This window comes from Sceloporus occidentalis, unplaced genomic scaffold, assembly GCF_023333645.1.
Source record: "Sceloporus occidentalis isolate IW3139 unplaced genomic scaffold, rSceOcc1.0.p SCAF_4, whole genome shotgun sequence".
Taxonomy (NCBI): Eukaryota; Metazoa; Chordata; class Lepidosauria; order Squamata; family Phrynosomatidae; genus Sceloporus; species Sceloporus occidentalis.
This window is the reverse complement of record NW_028316984.1, coordinates 45,518,509-45,537,326: the sequence shown is the minus strand read 5'-3', so window position 1 is coordinate 45,537,326 and position 18,818 is coordinate 45,518,509. Positions and strand designations below refer to the sequence as shown.

General features: G+C 39.2%; 1 protein-coding gene across 1 annotated transcript in view; it reads right to left on the bottom strand.

The window, feature by feature from the left end:
* The window catches only part of ITGB6 (integrin subunit beta 6), a 53,324-nt gene that overhangs the window by 14,825 nt on the left and 19,681 nt on the right, over positions 1–18,818 (bottom strand). Inside the window, exons 7-12 of the mRNA XM_089523311.1 lie at positions 15,591–15,752; positions 13,503–13,598; positions 9,871–9,960; positions 6,234–6,368; positions 4,949–5,369; positions 2,519–2,741 (exon numbers count right to left, since the gene is read on the bottom strand). Coding sequence (XP_089379437.1) covers positions 2,519–2,741; positions 4,949–5,369; positions 6,234–6,368; positions 9,871–9,960; positions 13,503–13,598; positions 15,591–15,752 — 1,127 coding nt within the window. The remainder of the gene's footprint in view (positions 1–2,518; positions 2,742–4,948; positions 5,370–6,233; positions 6,369–9,870; positions 9,961–13,502; positions 13,599–15,590; positions 15,753–18,818) is intronic.

The following is an 18,818-nucleotide window of genomic DNA, read 5'->3' as shown; positions in this document are numbered from 1 at the left end:
AGCTCTGCTCTTAGATATTACTCACGTTTTATATAAGGTGTAAATGTATATAAAAATAAAACAGGATAGTTTATGAAAAGATTTAGACATAGCATAATTCAATTCAGTGTAAAGTGGCTAAAACATTTAAGCACAAAAGAAAACAAAACCTGAATTGATTTTAACACCCACAGAGGTTAGCAGAAAACATTAAATATCCATCTTGCTTTGCCACCAAGCCTGAGCTTCCTGGATGAAGAAATAATTAATGACATCAATTGTTCATGCAAATTATCAGAAAAAAATGACTAATCTTATAACGAACTTGTATGAGTTCAAGGAATGCAAGCATGATCCTATAAACAATTGTGCCAACAAACGACTGCCTAATATCATAATATGCTGCACTTCTTTGAAGTTAGAAGGCAAACCACAGCATTACAGCAGTATGGGCTGAATTTTAAGCACTTGGTGGATGTGCAAAAATTTACATTTGTTTTTTGTTTTTGTACAACTGTGTATTCCTTAAAGATCACAATCAGCTCATCAGAGTTGAAACATATTTGTCAAATATTCCATTTTTGAAGTCCACATTATTAAAGAGAAGAACAGATTTGTATTTTGACTCCTTTTGAATTAAGCATTTAATTTGAGATTTGAAATTTATTTTTAAATATTATTATTATTATTATTATTATTATTATTATTATTATTATTATTTATACAGTGCTGTAGATTTGCACAGCGCTGTACATAAAACAATAAATATATAAGAGTAAACCTGCCTATGGCATACAATCTAAGAAATAATAGGATAATACATATAAAATACATAGGAATACAGGAAATGGTACGATAAAACAGGCAACAAAAGAACATCAAATAGCAAATGATAATCACGCTGATTTTTTTAAATTATTATTATTATTTTGCTTGTGGCAACTACAAAGATAAGCTCTCCTAAGAGCTAATGTTGTGATTGGTTAAGAAATGGAAGTATGAATCAGAAAATTTCCCAGTTTACATCTCACCCCAGCTACTCCCTCCATTAGATTTCACCACTGATATACCTCCCCCCCCCCAATCTTTAGATCTCACCACTTACTTTAGGCTAAGGGTCGTGTAGACTTCAAGCTTGAAGGAAGTGCTTTTGTTTTCTACTAGAATATTGAGGTCTGCTAACCAAAGCCACACACTGAACTGTGGTTTAGAGGGCAGAGTAAATGATCCACTGAACACCATGAAGTGCATACCACCAGGATCAAGGCCAGCCTGAGGCAGAGAAAAGAAAGGGACTCCCCTCTTACCATGCTCCCAAAGCCAAGGAACATAGGCCAGACAAAGGAATTTGGCAGAAAAGCTCACAAGTTCATCTTCCTTCTCTTGGCAACATTTTTCATATGTTAAATGACTAACACTGTGTTGCTCTTTCGTGAATCTCCTCAGGTCTGCTTTTGGAGAAGGCCATTTGACACTAGCTGATGGTGAAGGTGGCCCTGATTTAGATATATAAAAATCTATATGTAAGTTACTATCGATCAGGGAACCTGTTAAAAATAGCTAGCAGAGCTGTACAAAGACCCGATCGAAAGTGAGCTAGCTATTCATTCTCTTGATGAGGAAATTTGAGGTTGGGAAATCAATGATTAACACAAGCCTAGCTACAGCAGAGGTTTCTTTTTGATGCGGTTGCTAGTAGATCCTTTGTTGTCGTATGCCTTCAAGTCATTTTTGACATACAGAGAGCTTAAGGCGACACTATCATGGGGTTTTCTTGGTAGAATTTGTTCAGAGGAAGTTTGCCCTTGCCTTTTTCTGAAGCCAAGAGAGTGTAATTTGCCCAAGGTCACCCAGTAGATTCTCATAGCCAAGCAGGGATTCATACCCTGGTCTTCCAGTGTCCTATGCCAACACTTAAACCACTGCATCATGTTGGCTCTCTTAATCCCTTTACATTTAAAATCAGAAAGCCTTACAGGTCTGCTGCAAACAACCTTGGCGATGTATGATTAGATCTTGATGGTAGGCTGTACATAATGTTGCGTTAGCCCCTTACCCTTATGCTCAGCACTAGTCTTATAAAAATTCCTCAAGTTCTATTATTCTTTCAGGGATTTAGTTACCCACTGGACTGAGAAGGACATTACCCTGGGTCTCTAGCCAGTGGGGTCTCTTTGCTGCGGCTTGCCCTACCCCAGGCCCTGCTTTGACAGACAAGATAGTAGTAGCTATGCATTTTGACATTTGCTCCTCTTGCCTCTCAGCTTCCAAACACTAAGTTATGACCCTGATCCCTGTGGAACAACAACTGTTAGCTTGAACCCCATAATAATGTGAAATGAGGAAGTGTAACAGTACCTATACACGTCATAGGGATGGTACATCACCAGTCAAGAAAAAATGTATTCAGATTTGAGTCAGCAGTAAAAAAATAAAAGCCAGCAGGATATTGTGAACCACACTCAGCACCTCTTCAATATTCCTGTGAACATTTGATGGAACCAGACATTTATAAGCATATGTAAGACTACTTATTTACCTTTTGGAAGTGCAAGGATCACTGTAGGTAGGGTATTTTTCACATGTGTTTCCTGAAACCCCAGGATGTGTACACACACATTTCCCACAAATGCATTCACCTCTCTCACTGCAGACTATCCCATCTTCAGAAATACAACTGTCAATGGCTGTGGTACAGTTACAGTACTCCCCTGTCCAGCCATTGTGGCAGATACACTTGTTGCAGTCACAGTCTCCATTACCTGAAGGAGACCATGAAAATTAGTCATTGATTTCTATCCATTTCAAGTTTCCAGTGCTCCAAATAACTCAGAACTCATCTACACCAGCCAGAATATTATGGGCGGCTGCTCCGGATTATCCCCGTTACCTCTGACTCTGCAGTGGTGTTCACCAGCTTTCTGTGCACACACCCTGCTGAGGTCAAAAGTGAGGCATCCAACACTGATCACTTGGCTGGGTACCTCACTGTGGTGTAATTGGCTCATGCAGGCACCATCACAGCCCCTCCACCCTTCAATTCTTACTCTTTCTAATCTTTTTTTAAAATGGTACCCAAGTCGTTACATAATTTGAAGAAATCCTGAGCACTGCATTATCACAATATTATGGCCAATTAAAATCACTGAATAGTGAGAAAGTTTTGGAGTTTATCATAGGACTCCCTGTCTTGGAAAGCAGTCTTATACAAAACAGAAAAAAGTCAAGGAGCAAAAACTGTTAGTGGAGAAAGATATGATAAAAGCTGCCTCTGGAATGGTGGGTGACCAACTGAAACAAACCCTTGCTTTTACATTTTTATTTTCAAAGGCAGAGCTGTCTTGATACAAGTTATGATCTGTTCCACACAACATAGCACAATGCTACCTGAATGTATTTTTAAGTAAGGCTGCATCTGCACTGCAGAATTAATGCAGTTTGACACCACTTTAGCTGTGATGGCTTAATGCTATGGCATTTGGATTGTAGTTTTGTGAGATATTAACCTTCTCTGCCATAGAGCTCTGGTGCTACAACAGACTACAACTGAAAATTGTACAACTCCAAATTCTGTAGCACTGAGCCATGTCAGTTAAACAGATGTAAAACTGCATAAATTCTGCAGTGTGGCAGCCATCTCAGTGAAGCAGTGCTCAAAAAGGCTTGCTCATTACTCAGTGAGTTTAGGATTGTAGCCTTCCACATGCTGTGGAAAGTGGTGCCAGCAGTGTTCCGCTGTATGATTCTCTCCAAAATTAGAGTTGTGAGTAGGATGAGTTGAGGAACACAACTTAGCTGGTTCTGTTACAGTGGATGGTTCTGTTACAGTAGAATTGTGGAAGTGTCTTTTCAGGACTGAAATGTTTATTCAGAAGTGGGTTTAGTGGCATTTACTGACTCAAATCATGTATAGGTAAGAATAGAATAGCTGGCCACTGCCCCTGAACTTATCATAGACCTGCTGAAGCTACTGAAGAAGTGTTTGGCTATATCCTGGTAGCCAGACAAAGAATAATTACATCATCTGCTGAAGTCTGCTTTATGGGGTTACTGGGACATAGCCAGACACTTCTCTCATTTCTCCCCTATTCTCCACCATGCTCAGAATGGTTGGGACTGGGAAGGGTTGTAACAACTCAACAATAAGTCAGGGGACATTTTGTTGTTGAGGGAGGAAAGGAATACCAACCACTGCAATGGTTTAAAAAGGAGGAAGAGAGAATCCCAGCCACTCCCAGGTAAAGGAATACATGATAGGAGCCTTTGCAAATGTTCCAAAACCACCATGTAAAGTCTATCAAAGTTAAGAACATAAATGGAGTATATGGTGTTACATCTGCTGAAAATCCAATCCAAACACTACTTATTTATTTAGCAGCATTTGTCATTTATGGTTTTTAGAAACCACTGGCTAAGGTTGCTTTTCTAAGATATTAATGTAACCCCACTTATCATCTCAGTTCAGTTTCTGAGCCACCTAAAATGTTTACAAGAAAAATGAACAAAAGTGTCTGTTCTAATTGCAGTACAATTTTGACACAGTGGTGCCACTGTGGTTGGTGTCTCCCCAGTGTAGTGATTTAAGTTTCACTTCCAGGCTGCCTGGCACATACCCAACTGGCCCCTTCTGCCAACCAGGCCACCTCTGATGATGGGCGGTGGGGTGCTGCTGCTCCTACTTGGCAGACATTTTGGGGAACTCCCTTTCCTACTTGGCCAGCAGCCCACTCAGACCCAGGAAGCATTGCCGGGAGGTAGCAGACCCCACTCCCACAAGAGGCAGCAAAGGTCTTGGGTCACTCCACCAGGTCTTCAGCCCTTCGAGGGGTCAGTCAGTGTGGTCTACACACTGTTCACCCACCTGGTGATGCCTCTGCCCCCATATGTCATACTTAAGAACAGATAAAGTATTCTATTCCCTATTAATACTTTCATAGTTACTGTGGTTCTGAGTAGATAGTAAACCTACCTCCACACAGCAGTCCTCTAAATCTCACACAAGAGAAATTGTCGCATTCACAGTTTGGCCCATAAATATTTCCATATGCTGACAGGTGGCAAACACACTGCCCACAATAGCAGTCGCCTCTTCCATTACAAAACTTCTGCTCAGGAGAAATTCTGCAGGCATCTGTCCTCAGTGATTTTTTTTCTTCACATTCACAAAAAGGACCCACGTAACCAGGTTTGCAAGTGCACACTCCACACTCAAAAGAGCCATTCCCATTGTTGCACTTAGAGCTATTCGCCTCTGCTCCCTTCTGACAAGTACAGCTGCACTCTGGCTGAATATCAATTTCCAGAGCTTCACTGAGACCCACGGGCTTTATTAGGACTGTCCTTCTACTTTTCTCACAATCAGATAGGCTTATGGTCAAGTTAAAAGTAACCTAGAGAAGAGAAGAAACACTTATCTCAGTTTAAGTCAGTTAAAGTATTATCTTAGTTTTTATCTGACTCATCTATCTTGGTCAAGGGAGACAAGGCACCAGAGAAGGAGTGGTGAGTGTGCATGCCTACCCCACATCTTTCCTGGTGCCTTGGCTTGCTCACCCAAGCTAGCTAAGGTATAGGGGAAGAAGGAATATGTGCCTGCATGTCTGTTCTCTTACCTTCCACGGTCCCTTGATTGGCTCATGGCTGGTCTCTATGGGCAGCTGGCGGGGAGGGGACAGGGCAGGCTGCCACCTGCACCAGGTAACACCAACACTAGGAACACCACTGCTTTACTAGTTTAGAAACATAGGGCTAATTAGTGTGTGTGTGTGCTTGAGAGGGGGGGGAGAACTGAAAGATCCCCCTCTCTCCTTCTCCCTTGCCACATGTAGAAAGACACTAACAGAGAGCCAGAGTGGGGTAATGGTTTGAACACTGGACTACAACTTTGGAGACCAGGGTTCCAGTCCCTGCTCATCCATGTAAACCCACTAGGTGACCGAGAGCAAGATACTCTCTCCTAGCCAGTAGGAGGCAAAGGCCTCTCTGAACAAATCTTGCCAAGAACATCCCATTATAGGGTTGCCTTAGCCTCGCCATAAGTTGGAAATAACTTGAAGGCACACAACTACAAGGCACTGATTCCACACACTACTTACTGTATATGCAATCACTGACACATCACCTCTGAGGGAATACAGTGCGAGACAAGAAAATGGTTTCTCACCTATGGCCATCTCTGGGGTATATATTTATAGGATTAGGGTGCAACTAGTTCACAATCATACATTTCATTTATAAAATACAAACCTACTTACCACTTCTCCCACTTTAATGTGAGAGCATTTCTTCCCATGTGCAATGGCAGTGTTGTTGTTGCATACGGCAGTGAAAGCCAGGTTTAGTCCCTCTGTGTCTCCAAACACTTCTAGTTCAATTTCGGATCGAAGTGCCTGAAAGATACAATGATTAGAACATCACTGGAAAACTAATATCTGATAGATAATCTACCCAACAGTGCCTTCTCAAAATCTTATTTGGAGTACTTTCCCTGAATGCCTCTGCTGAGTAGGGTGTGGCACATGCCTTTGGGGGAAAAGACCTTTTTAGCAGTGGCACCCTGGCTGTAGAACACCTTCCCACAGAGACACACATTTGGCCCTTAATCACTCATTTTGGCACTGGGCAAAGGTCTTTCCCCCTTCACTTTTTAACCTTTCATCTTTCAGCTATTTTTGACCACTGTCATATGTATTTATGCCATATTATATCTTTATTCAGTTTTAAATTGTTTTACTTCTAGTTGCTAGCCATACAGACAATTTTGCTATATGGCAGTCTACAGATACTGCCAAATAAATACACAAATAAATGAGAATCAGAGTCTCAACTATTTATCATGGAATACAATATGAGCGCACCAGAGTCGGTTTGGGTTTTGACCATCTGAACTATAACTATGGCTTCCTTTGATTCAGCAATTAGATGCTGGCTAACTTCCCCTTACCCCAGTGTCAAGCCTTAGTTCTGCAACACGCAACACAATAGAGCAACTGAGATTCAGTGTTCCATGGTTACAATGCTGTACTGGGATCTGGAAAATCCCAGGTTCTTGTCTTCACTCAGCCATGAGAGTCACTGGGTAACATGGAGCCAGTTGTTTTCCCTCAGGCTGACCTACCTTGCAGAGTTGTTGTGAGGAACAAATGGGGAGAAGGAGACCCACGTATGCACTTTTGAGCTCAATGGCAGAAAGACAGACTATGAGTGAAACTAATCAAGAAGATAACTTAGAAATGTGAAAAATAACCAAGTATCCTATAAAACGTGTATATCTTTTCAGATATTCATTCCAAACAAATCGATAAGTTGCAGGGTTTTTTTTCCCTGTGTGCACACTCATGTATTTCATGGTGATTCATAGATTCAAGCAGCAAGTTTTTTGTCTCTGTTCAAATATTTGCAAGGAGCTCCCACATGTATAGCTCCAGACTGCTGGTTTTATTACCAGTGTTCAAAGGAATGTACATGAGTGGGGGAAGGTCTTGTTTCTCTCCCTTGTTGATTCTAGATAATGTTGACTCGGGATATGGGTTCCTATAGTTTAAGTACAGACAGTTGTTGTTTTAAATCAAGGCAATGTGACATTGAAGAAGGCTTGCGATGAGCTTGGTCTTTTTTTCTCTCTGAGAACCACATCAATCTATTTTTTATCTGAGTGATTCTACTTGGATACTAATCTACTAAAATCTATTCACTTTATTTTGTTTTTCCCTTTATAAAGAATTTACTCCTAGTTCTGATAGTTTTGCTATCAGAGTGTTCAGAGTTAATCTTTGAAGGTCCTTTATTTGCCTTTATATGTGGGGGAAACAAAGTAAAACACTATGTTGAATTTAAAGGTGTTATTCTTGTGTGACTTCAGTAACTGCGGGGAGGGGGGGAGTGCTGGAATTTATTTGGCTTCCTGGATAGATTAGATATATAGGAGAGAAGTCAGTTGGAAATTTTTGCACTGTTAGCCTTACAACATTCCTGTGGGCATGTTTGTAGCTGAAAGATTTCTTGAATGAAACAATATGCAAAACCTGGGTTTGCAGTTTAACTTATTCCCCTTCTCTTTTTAAATACATTTTGGCCGTTGAATGGACTAAACTGCTGGTGAAGGGATTTCCTTCTGCCCTTATTTAAAAATTCTGTATTTTGCCAGTCTTTGATTTCACATAGACTGTGACTGAAATGAATGCTTCAAAGACGGAAAACATTGGTTTAAAGTTGTTACAGTTTTTAACCTCTCAAGGCACGTTCTGACATGCTTACTCGATGCTGTGACTCACACTGGAAGGGGAATATGAGAACATCGTACAACAAATATTTTGACAGCTCAGAGTTCCCTCGTATGCTTAGATCCTCTGGAGAGTTTAAAAGCCAACACATCTGTGCATTACAATAACCTGGCTTTCTGCCACCAATTTTAATGTGGAAAGCCCTAAGAACTTAAGAAACTTCAATATATTCAGAGGTCAAATGCCAATTATAATTCCAGTACTTACAAAGAAGGGATAGTGAGCCAGAGTGGTGGAATTATTTTTCTTGGGTTGTATAACTGAATTGAGTAGTATTGTACTGTCACAGTGTTTGTGGAAAGGGGAAACCCTCACAATATGTGTATGTATATATGTGTGTATACATATGCAGTAGTATTTAAACTTGTACCACAATAAAGTGAAAAGGAATGTACTGTCCACTCTGAATAGAGCATCGCCTGATCTGCCAGCCATGGTTGGGCAGTAAAAAATACCTATTAGTCTCACATGCAACTTCCCCTCCATGCTCTGTGGGAGCTTTTAGAAAGAGAGGTCTTTGGTCTACCAATAAAAAGGTATTCTCAGCCTCAGGGGAAGGCAATGGCAAACCTCCTCTGAACAAATCTTGCAAAAACAAAACAAAACAAAAACCCACACCTCATGATATCCCCCCCTTAGGGTCGCCATAAGTCAGAAATTATTTGAGGGTACACAACAAAAACAACAAATGCAGCTTTTTCATTCCCCTCCTTTAACAGACCAAGGGTGCATCTACACTGTAGAAATAAAACTGTTTGACATCACTTCAACTGCTATGGCTCCACCCTACAGAATCCTGGGATTTGTAATTTGGTGAGATACCAGCACTCTTCTGGCACAGAAGCCTAAAAATCTTTTAAAACTAAAAAAAAACCCCCAAAACCAAAACAACAAAACAGGATTCTATAAAGTGGTGTCAAACTGCATAATTTCTACAGTGTAGATGCACCCGGAGAGGAATACAAAGTGAAAACAATGACATCTGGACTCCCTGGAAAATTTTGTGAATGTGGCAAAACAATTCATGAAAAACCACACCTTTGGAAGTACCTTCAAACTATGAATCATGCTAGCTCACCCACAACCTTCTTGGTAATCATAGTAAAACCCAAACCACAGTCTTTCCCCCATTTTTTTAAGTTAGCCTGAAGCAGGTATGGAGGTAAAATTAGCCTGAAGCAGGGAGGTAAATATTATTCATAATTTTCCTCATCCTTGATGAGAAAGGCTGTCCTGACATGTCAAGAGACTGCATAACCATCATAATGTATGCAAACACATAGCATAAGTAAATTAATTCCTTTGGAGCGTAAAATTTACACCAGTTTCACACTGCATGACTATAGCACTAGGATTCCACTTTATCGGCCACAATTCCATCCTATGGAATTCTGGGGTTTGTAGTTTAGGAAGAAGTATTTAAAATGCTCAGCCAGGTTGCTCTTCTACTACCTCTGACAAAACTACAAGCCCCAGGATTCCACCATAAGAGGCAGCCATAGCAATTAAAGTGGAATAATAACACTATAACTGTGTAGTGTGAAAGGGCCCCAAGTCAAAAAGTTCACACATGTAATGAAAATATCATAATAATTATTTTTAAAAGTACCTTATATGCATCAATAATCAACTGCAGAACATTGCCAGAATCTTTTTGGAGTTCTCCAACAGTAGCTCCAGGAATAAGATCAGCATATTTCTGTAAATGACAAAAATAATTATAATCCTGTAATGTACAACATGAGTTAACCACCTGGGAAAGAGTAAAAATAAGTGTGTGTGCATGCACATGTTCTTTAAAATCTTGCTAATTTAATGATTAATATAAAAATATAAAGAGAAAAATAAATAAAACTATTTAAAAATATTTCCTGTTCCTTTAAAGTAAGCACATGAAAAGAATTTAGTATAAACATATCTTTGCTCTCAGTCACTCCATAGACAATAACATCCTCTTTTCATGTTGCCAATTCTTTTTAACATTTTCAGAATAGTACTGTTTCAGGCTTTTAGATTTAATCTTGGGAACTCTACTTGTATTCCAATCTGTTTTTGTGTGGGAAATATGCATGAGAAGGAGCCATCGCGTTCACCTGATTTATTTATAAAGATATCCTTTCTTAGGTATGGGAAACCCTGCTCCTAAGCAATAATAATTGACTGACACTTGTTGGAAATTGAGCTTGAAGAAGCAAATGTTACTGTTTGTATTCATACATGGTGGTCCAGATCTTGTTCACACAGGAACACTGAGGGCTGCCATTGTATATCTCCCACATATGGAGTGACATCTCTTGTCTACCTGCATCTGCTATTGTGCCTAACCATATAATGAGTTATTTGTTCAACAGGAACTCTTAATTCCAAACTGTAGAAGAATTGCAGAGCTCTGTTCCTTCATGTCACAATTGTGAAATGATCCATCTTCTTACAAACATCTCAGATCCTACCATTTCTAACAAATAAATAATGCCATTCAAGAAAAACATTTCACATTAGGAATCATTATCATTTTAAATGGAAAGTACAGTAGTAATAAGTATCCAGCACCGAGCAAATAAATTATCCACTTATTTTGGACATAATACCAAACTATCATTTAATAATATGAGAATTAACCAGAGGTATAGAGAAACAAGACAAGACTGAACTGAATTTGTCTTTCAATGAACTATAAACATAACTGTGACTCCAACACCATAACTTTTCTTCCTCCTGTATGGTTTTTGTCAACCTTATGAAGAAACCAGTGGCATTCCAAAAGCATACATTATGTATTTTATGTATTTTGGCTGGCCAATAAAGGTATTGTGGATTTTGTTCTGTAAATACAACATTACAATAAGATGTGGCTGATTTAGATGAGGAAGTGAATGTTTCCAGTTCCCACACACTTGCATTCTATGATGGTTCTTGGCTCTGGTATCAGATGAATCTACTCTGGAGTTTAATCTGAACTTGAAAGCAGAAATCCTGTCTCCTAAAATAGATTCAGCATTTTGAATGTGTCCCTTAAAGTTCTGACTAAAAGTTAGAGCACATTCATTCCCATACTGACATTGGAGCCACCAACCACTGCTGAGTGCAATGGATTAGAAACATTCACTTCCACGTTTAAACCAAGCACACTTTGGAGTTTATCACACTAACAAGATCCCATGGGAAAACAGAAGTTAAATGCGATATAAAGCAAAGACAACCAGAGTTTATCACACGACATCGCAGTTAACGTGAATTAACATAAAGTTAATCCGCAGTTAAAGCGGAGGAAACCAGCAGGTTTTTAAATTCGGAACAAACCATTATTTCATTTTAGCAGCAATGACCATGATAAACTTTCTGAATTTGCAAGTTCTGTTTAAATTCAAATTTAACTTAGCTCTCGTTTAACTCCAGTTTTCCTGTGGGATCTCACTAGTGTGATAAATTCATTTGTTGCCACATTACATACATGGTTATCGAAACAGTACAAGCTCAGTTCATTCTTGACTTGTTTCAGCAAGGCATGGTTTAAATTAATGTCACTTCCTTGGTTACACATAGCAAAAAAAAAAAAAAAAGCCCTGCAGATATTTCCAGTGTTTTCGCTAATGCACCAGAAAAGGAGAGAGGGGAAAGGAAGAAGGATGTTCAAGTTTAAGGCTTCAGAAAGGGCACTTATGTAACACCAAAAATTATAATTTAACTTTGTGTTTGAACTAAACCACTGAGATTATGGACTGGTCAATAAATGCATCATACTGAGATAGTGGAACGGATGGTGTTATTTCAGACTGAAGATGGGGGATATCTTTCTTTTTTAAAACTGTTTCCTGAAGGGTTGGTATTGGGACTGGTGAGTCACACATTACCGGTAAAATATTATTGTAGAAAAAGACAAACTTTGGTCCAATCCACACTGCAGCAATAATCCAGTTTGAGACCACTTTAATTGTCCTGGTTCAGTGCCAGGGAATCCTGGGAATTGCAGTTTATTGTGGCCCCAGAGCAATCTCACAGAGAAGGTTAAATGTCTCACAAAACTACAATCCCCATGATCCCCTAGCATCGAGCCAGAGCAGTTAAGGCCATCTCAAACTGGATTATTTCTGCACTGTGCTTTGGACCTTTGTGCTAAAGATGGTTCAAGATGGAAGTTTTTAAAATTAAAAAATTCCCACAAATGTTGAAAATGCCACTATATAAATCCATGCTAAGTCCATCAGAATTCTTATCACATATTGGCTGCACTACATTGAATTAGAAATCATGCTTTTTCCAAGTAAATTATTCAGTGCTGTAAAGCTGGGGGAAACTCACTATGCCACAGCCGAACCCATGATGTGACATGATTATTGGGGAAATATGCCAGCATGGTATAGTGTAATGTGAGCATTGGACTAGGACTAGGTTCAAATCCCCGCTTGGCCATTATAACACACTGGATGACCTTGAGCAAGTCACATACTTTCAGGCTCAGAGAATGGCAATGGCAAACCCTCTCTAATGAAACTTGCCAAGAAAACCCTGTGATAGCTTCACCTTAGGATCACCATAAATTAGAAATGACTTGAAGGCATACAAAACACACACACAGTGGTCTGGACATGTTTTTTGGGGAAAGGATTCAGGGCATGGATAGAACAATATATCCAGGAAATACAGTGCTTTCAGAAACGACAAGAAAAAACATATTGGGCAGATAGGTTCTTGGATAAGGAGTTCATTTCTGCTCAGTTCTATTTCAGCCTGAACCTGAAATGCTCACCTCCCAATGACTATAAAAATTGCATTTTTCTTTAGAAGCCTATATGCCTCGCTGTCTGAGTGAGCTACTTCTGTTATAAAAAGCATCACATTTCAGTATCTCTTAGTTGGTTTTATTCTTGTATCTGAGTTCTCAGGTGACTTCTTTGTGCCCTAGGAACATTATACCAAGTTTTTATAATGTACAACCCCCTTGTTCTGTTCTTCTACTATGGTATTTTTGTTCCTCTCTTGTTAAGAACAACTACTATGACTTTTTCTACCTTGTAGAGAATTCAGTTATTCTGCTCAGTCATTCCTGGTTCCATGTTTCAGTTCTGAACTAGATCAAGTACCTATATTTACAGTCTTTCTTACTTCAGCGAGATTAGAAATCTTAATTTTAGAGGATGTTGACTTTTTTAAAAAAAACTGTTTTTTTCCCTTCTGAAACATCTCATCCTAAGAAGCAAACAAAGGAGGGACATTCAGACAAATAAGATTTATGTCTCTCACCTCATACAAATGAACCTGTTCCTTTGTTACTGCAAAAATTAATAAAACATTGTTTTGTATTATCTTGTCTATTAATTGTCCCAGAGTTGGATATTCCTGAAAAAAACCAAGAAAAACAAATTGATCTTAATTTGAACAGCCAAACTTTGAATCAAAATTGCTTCATGTTGTTTCCTGCCTTATAAAGAAAAGCTTATAACACAGAAAATCCTAGAAACTGAGGTCTTTGCATGCACTGGATTAGATAGGACTAGCAATATATTTTGTTTCTTGTAAACATTTGCATCTTTTTTTTTAACTGTCCCTGGTTTTGGCCCTTTTGTACAGTGGGCCATTGGTATATCCTTTTGAGGGTGCAGAAAGGAACTGTTTTTTGCAGCTCCTTTTTGCACCCTCAAAAGGCCGGATCCAGCTAAGAAAGGGGTGGTTGAACCCCTGAGAGATTTTTAAAGGTTTTTTAAACCCTCCATGAAGAAAAAAAAAATCCATTGGCAAATGACTTTGACACCCCCATCCGCAACTGGGGCTTGTCAGAGAAGCCAAGAAGGGAAAGTTTTGCTCACTGCCCATCATCATCTTGCCCCATTTTCTAAAGGAGTCACCCAGTTTCTGCCATCATCTGTCTGTCTGTCTCTCTTTCACTCTCTCTCTCTCTCTCTCTCACACTCACACAGACACACATGCAAACACACCTAGAAATGTAAGCAGAAAAGAGGAGATTAGCGCACTCTTTTTAAAGCACCTTATCCCTGACTGGAAAGAGGTATGTTTAAATTTACAAATGAGTTTACCGTATTCATTCGTGGCTGGGCAAATGCAGCCCATATACAGCCTGGCTGTCAGTTGGACTTATTCTGTGGCTTTTCAAAAACTTTTCTTTGAACAGTTTTTCCTGTTCTTTAAAAGCCACAGAATAAGCCTGGCTGGCATCTGGGCTGTATATGGGCTGCATTCGCCCAGCCGTGGTAAATAGGATAAAACCCATTTGCAAATTTAAACGTGCCCATTGGGGATAAGGCTCTTTGAAAAGAGTATGCTAATCTACTTACAGTTAAAACAATATTTATTTCATTATTCTGCCTGTTCCTGCCTGAATGGACTTGTTTAATTGCTGACAAATTAATCCAAGGAATTAGCCGTGTTAGTCTGGAATATCAGTATGCAAAGGGATCTTGTAGCACCTTTGAGGCTAACTTTCACACAGTTAGTCTCAATGGTGCTACAAGATCCCCTTGGTAGATTAATCTCTATTTTAGATGATGGCTTTCATCTGCCAGCAATTAATCAAATCTATCTTAAATCAGGACTCCCCTCTCTGATAAGGAAAAAAAAGACCCATTTAAATTTAAATGCAAGAATGCTTTTAATTTATATTTTGGAGAAGGGTCTCTGTGTGTTCGCGCATGCATACGCATGTGTGCCAAACTAAGAAAAGGGGCAGTACTGGGTTGGTAGTGCCAAATACTGCATGTGATAAAGCTTTAGTGTGAACAAAGGTTACAATGCTGGAAATATTAGGAAGGTGTGATAGAGAAGAGAGTAGTCCTGATTACATAGCACTTTTGAAAACAATTTTCGTGGGAGAAGAGCCTCAAGTGATAAAACCCACAGTCTGAAAGGTCATTGTTTCTACAAAAGGATAAAGGAGTTATTTATGATGTTTGCTCTTTGTAGACTGGTCAAGTTTAAATGAAATGGGATACTCTCTAAAATGTTCCTATGCTATATTACTGATAAATTTACAAAATCGAGAGTAACAATAAAACACAGGCCAACCCTAACTTTAGATAGAGATGTTTGATATCTGTGGAATGGAGCCAAAGGACTTGCCCGTTAGAAGAATGTGAAAGTGTTCATTTCTGGACTATAACTCCCAGAATCCCCCAGCCAGTCAAATGAGAAGAGTGGGATATTTCAGCTGTCAGATGGGATTTTCTTCTGCCGTACTGTGACATAAATAATAAATATATAATTTTGGTCTTTCTGTTGAGAATGACCCATAGATCCTGTACTTTCCTACAGTTAATTTCTAGAACATTTTAAAATGATATAATGGGAGAGGATTGTGTAAAGCATGAAGCACATTACCAAAACAGTTGACATGGAGTATTCGTTATTATCATCCAAATGGCATTCTCCATCATTTGGAATAACGATGCCTGCTAGTTTACTATCCATCCCAAAGTGGGAATCAGCATCAGTCACAAACACCAACAGATGTAATGAATCATTCCTCCACCCAATTTTTTCCTGGAATGAAAATGTAAATAGGCAATGACAAAGTATATAACAGAAATCTATGTGTACTATTTCTATATCAATTTTTTTTCTGTTAGTGAGCAAAACTACATCATATTCTATGTGAAAATTCAGTTTAAGTGTTGTAATTTACTAGTAAACAGGGACTGGAATTCAAAGACATAGAAGATTATTGCACCGGGGTCAAAACATTCCCCGGTGCGTTCTAATGTGCACACACGGGGGCGTGCACGGAGCATGATGGGAAGCCAATGGGGCCCAGAACGCTAGTTTACTGCACACAGGAACGCCGCCACCGCCACTGAGCGTTCCCATTGAGTTCCAGGGGACGTCACTTCTGGGAACTGTTTCAAAGCGTCCCCAGAAATGGCGTCCCCTGGAACTCGATAGGAACGGAATGGGAACACTCGGTGGGGGTGGCGGCGGCGTTCCTGTGTGCAGTAAACTAGCGCTCTGGGGCCCATCGGGTTTTCATCATGCTCCGTGCGTGCCCCTGCGCATGCACATTAGAATGCACTGGGGAACGTTTTAATCCCGGTGCGATAATCTTCATAGCCATGTTAATCTGGATCAGTATGCAAAGGGATCTTGTAGGACCTTTGAGACTGAGTGAAAGAAGTTGGTAGCATAAGATTTCATAGACTTACCATTTTAAAAGAAATGAATAAATGTTACTTGTGATTCTCAAAAATTAGCAGTGATACCAGGTGTTACTTTATTATATGAAAACAGCATATCTCCCATGCATTACCCCCCCCCCCAAGCAATGTATTTCAGCAAACATTGTTATTTGCAACACATTACTTCAAATCTCTCACAGGAACACAGAGAAAGGATTTGTATACAGTCAGATATTGGCCCATTCAGACCACTGTTTCATACTGTGGACATGGAAAGGTAGAGAGTCAGCATTCCTCTTGTAATGGATTTAAAAAAAGTATTTTCCAAAAAAAAAATATTTCTTTTTTCTGAACTATTTTTGTCAGTTCCCAGCACCAGTTGCAACATTTTATTCTTACACTCAAGTAGGTTTCTTTTTAAATTCTTAAACATATCAGAATAATATATTGCCTTCTCTTTCCTTCCTTTCTAAATTATTTTTTTAGACTTATAGTGCATCAGTGAAATAGCACTTACTCACTATGAATCTATAGAATAAATAAATAAATAAATAAATAAATAAATAAATAAATAAATAAATGAATAAATAAAAATTTAGAGACAAGGAAATTTGCTGTTCTAACAACAGGACCATCTCAGTAACCCATGCTCCAGTTTTAAAAAATACCTTGAGAAGCCCTAGTGCAGACCCAAGAAACTGCTACAGTCCACAAAAAGAATGGGATGAAAGGATGAAGAAGCAACAGCTGGCAAACCCTGGTGGCACAGTGGTTAAATGCCAGTACTGCAGCCACTAACTCACAAACCACAAGGTTGTGGGTTCAATACCAGCCAGGGGCTCAGGGTCAACTCAGCCTGGCATCCTTCTGGAGGTCGCTAAAATGAGTACCCAGCTTGTTGGGGGCAATTAGCTTACACATTGTAAACCATTTAGGGAATGCTTAAGTGCACTGATAAACGGTATAGAAATGCACTTGCTGTTGCTATTGCTATAAACCCAAGGAAGCTGTATTGTAAGAACTCATACTTCCCATAATACAATCTGAAGGAGTCCTCAAATGGGAGTTTTATCCAGCCTGCATGTGCTAAAGATTGATTCCAGCACCCTCCATTTGCAAACCATGGGCTCTGCCACTGATCTAGTAATTAATTATTTAATTTATTTATATGCTGCAGTTCTCCTCAATTGGACCCAAAGTGGCTGACAACAGATGCTTAAAAACATGTTGCTGCCAGCTTTAGGCAGAGTTTAATAGTTAAACAATTTTATTTAATACAAAAAAGTTTTTGTAGTTTCTTCAAACTATAAATGAAATAAACTTTTACGACTGAAAAAAATAGTACAGTTTTAAAACACAGTTAAAAATATGTCATTAATATAACAGGTTAAAATATAAAATCAATTAAAATATACTAGCTTTAAAATATAGAACTATTAAGAACATACAAAAGCAAACGCCCCGACAAGAAGCCTCCCTGGGCACAACTACATATTAAAAGACTGTGTTCAGGGACGTATCTAGGATTTTGGGAAGGGGGGGGGTCCAGACTAAGTGCCACCATTATAGTGGAGCTTGAGTGCGGCAGCGCAGCAGCACACACCATTCATTTTTCTAATGGAAGAGGGGGGTCCAGACCCCAAGAACCCCCCCTTGGCTATGTCCCTGCTGTGTTTTAAAAGAAAGATTTTTGCTTGCTGGTGAAAGGAGAGCAGGGAGGGGACCAGCCTAGCCTCCTGTAGAAGGCATTTCCAAATGGTGGGAGAAGATACCATCTTTCAAATAGTCTGGACCTAAAACATATAGGACCTATGCTCCTTCCCAAATGTATATGGGCCTGAAATCAGTAACTATTCATTTGTTAGGTCTTTAATATCATTCCTGTCACTTTATCTTTGGTAGGCCAGTAAAATGAGCATCCAACTTGGGGGCAATCGGCTTACACATTGTAAACCACTTAGAGAGTGCTTAGTTCAGTATGAAGTGGTATAGAAATGTAAATGCTATAATGCTATTGTATCTTATTATGTTTTCCATGACTTCTCATGCACAATATCATTAAGAGCTGCTATGTCTGAAAGACCCATCATTGCTGGGACTCCCAAGTAGAAATACATTAGCTTGTTTCAGTAACTCAGAGGCATTACATGCCTCATCAAGTTTAATACATGGATACTTAAGAAGTGGTGTATTTATAGCTGATACTGGCTATATCAAACAAAAACATTCTGTTCAAGAAGAAGTTTTCTGTGAAGAGAAGAGATCCTGCCATTACCAGAAGCACTTTTAATATTCATCTACGTGGAGAGTGGCAAAGAGTAAACAGGATGTGCAATGTCAAAATTCTTCAATTATTAGGTTTTAATATAACAAGATGGCTGAAGGATTTCCAGGCTTCTGTTGAGATGGGATGCAATTTGTATCTGAACTGATCAGA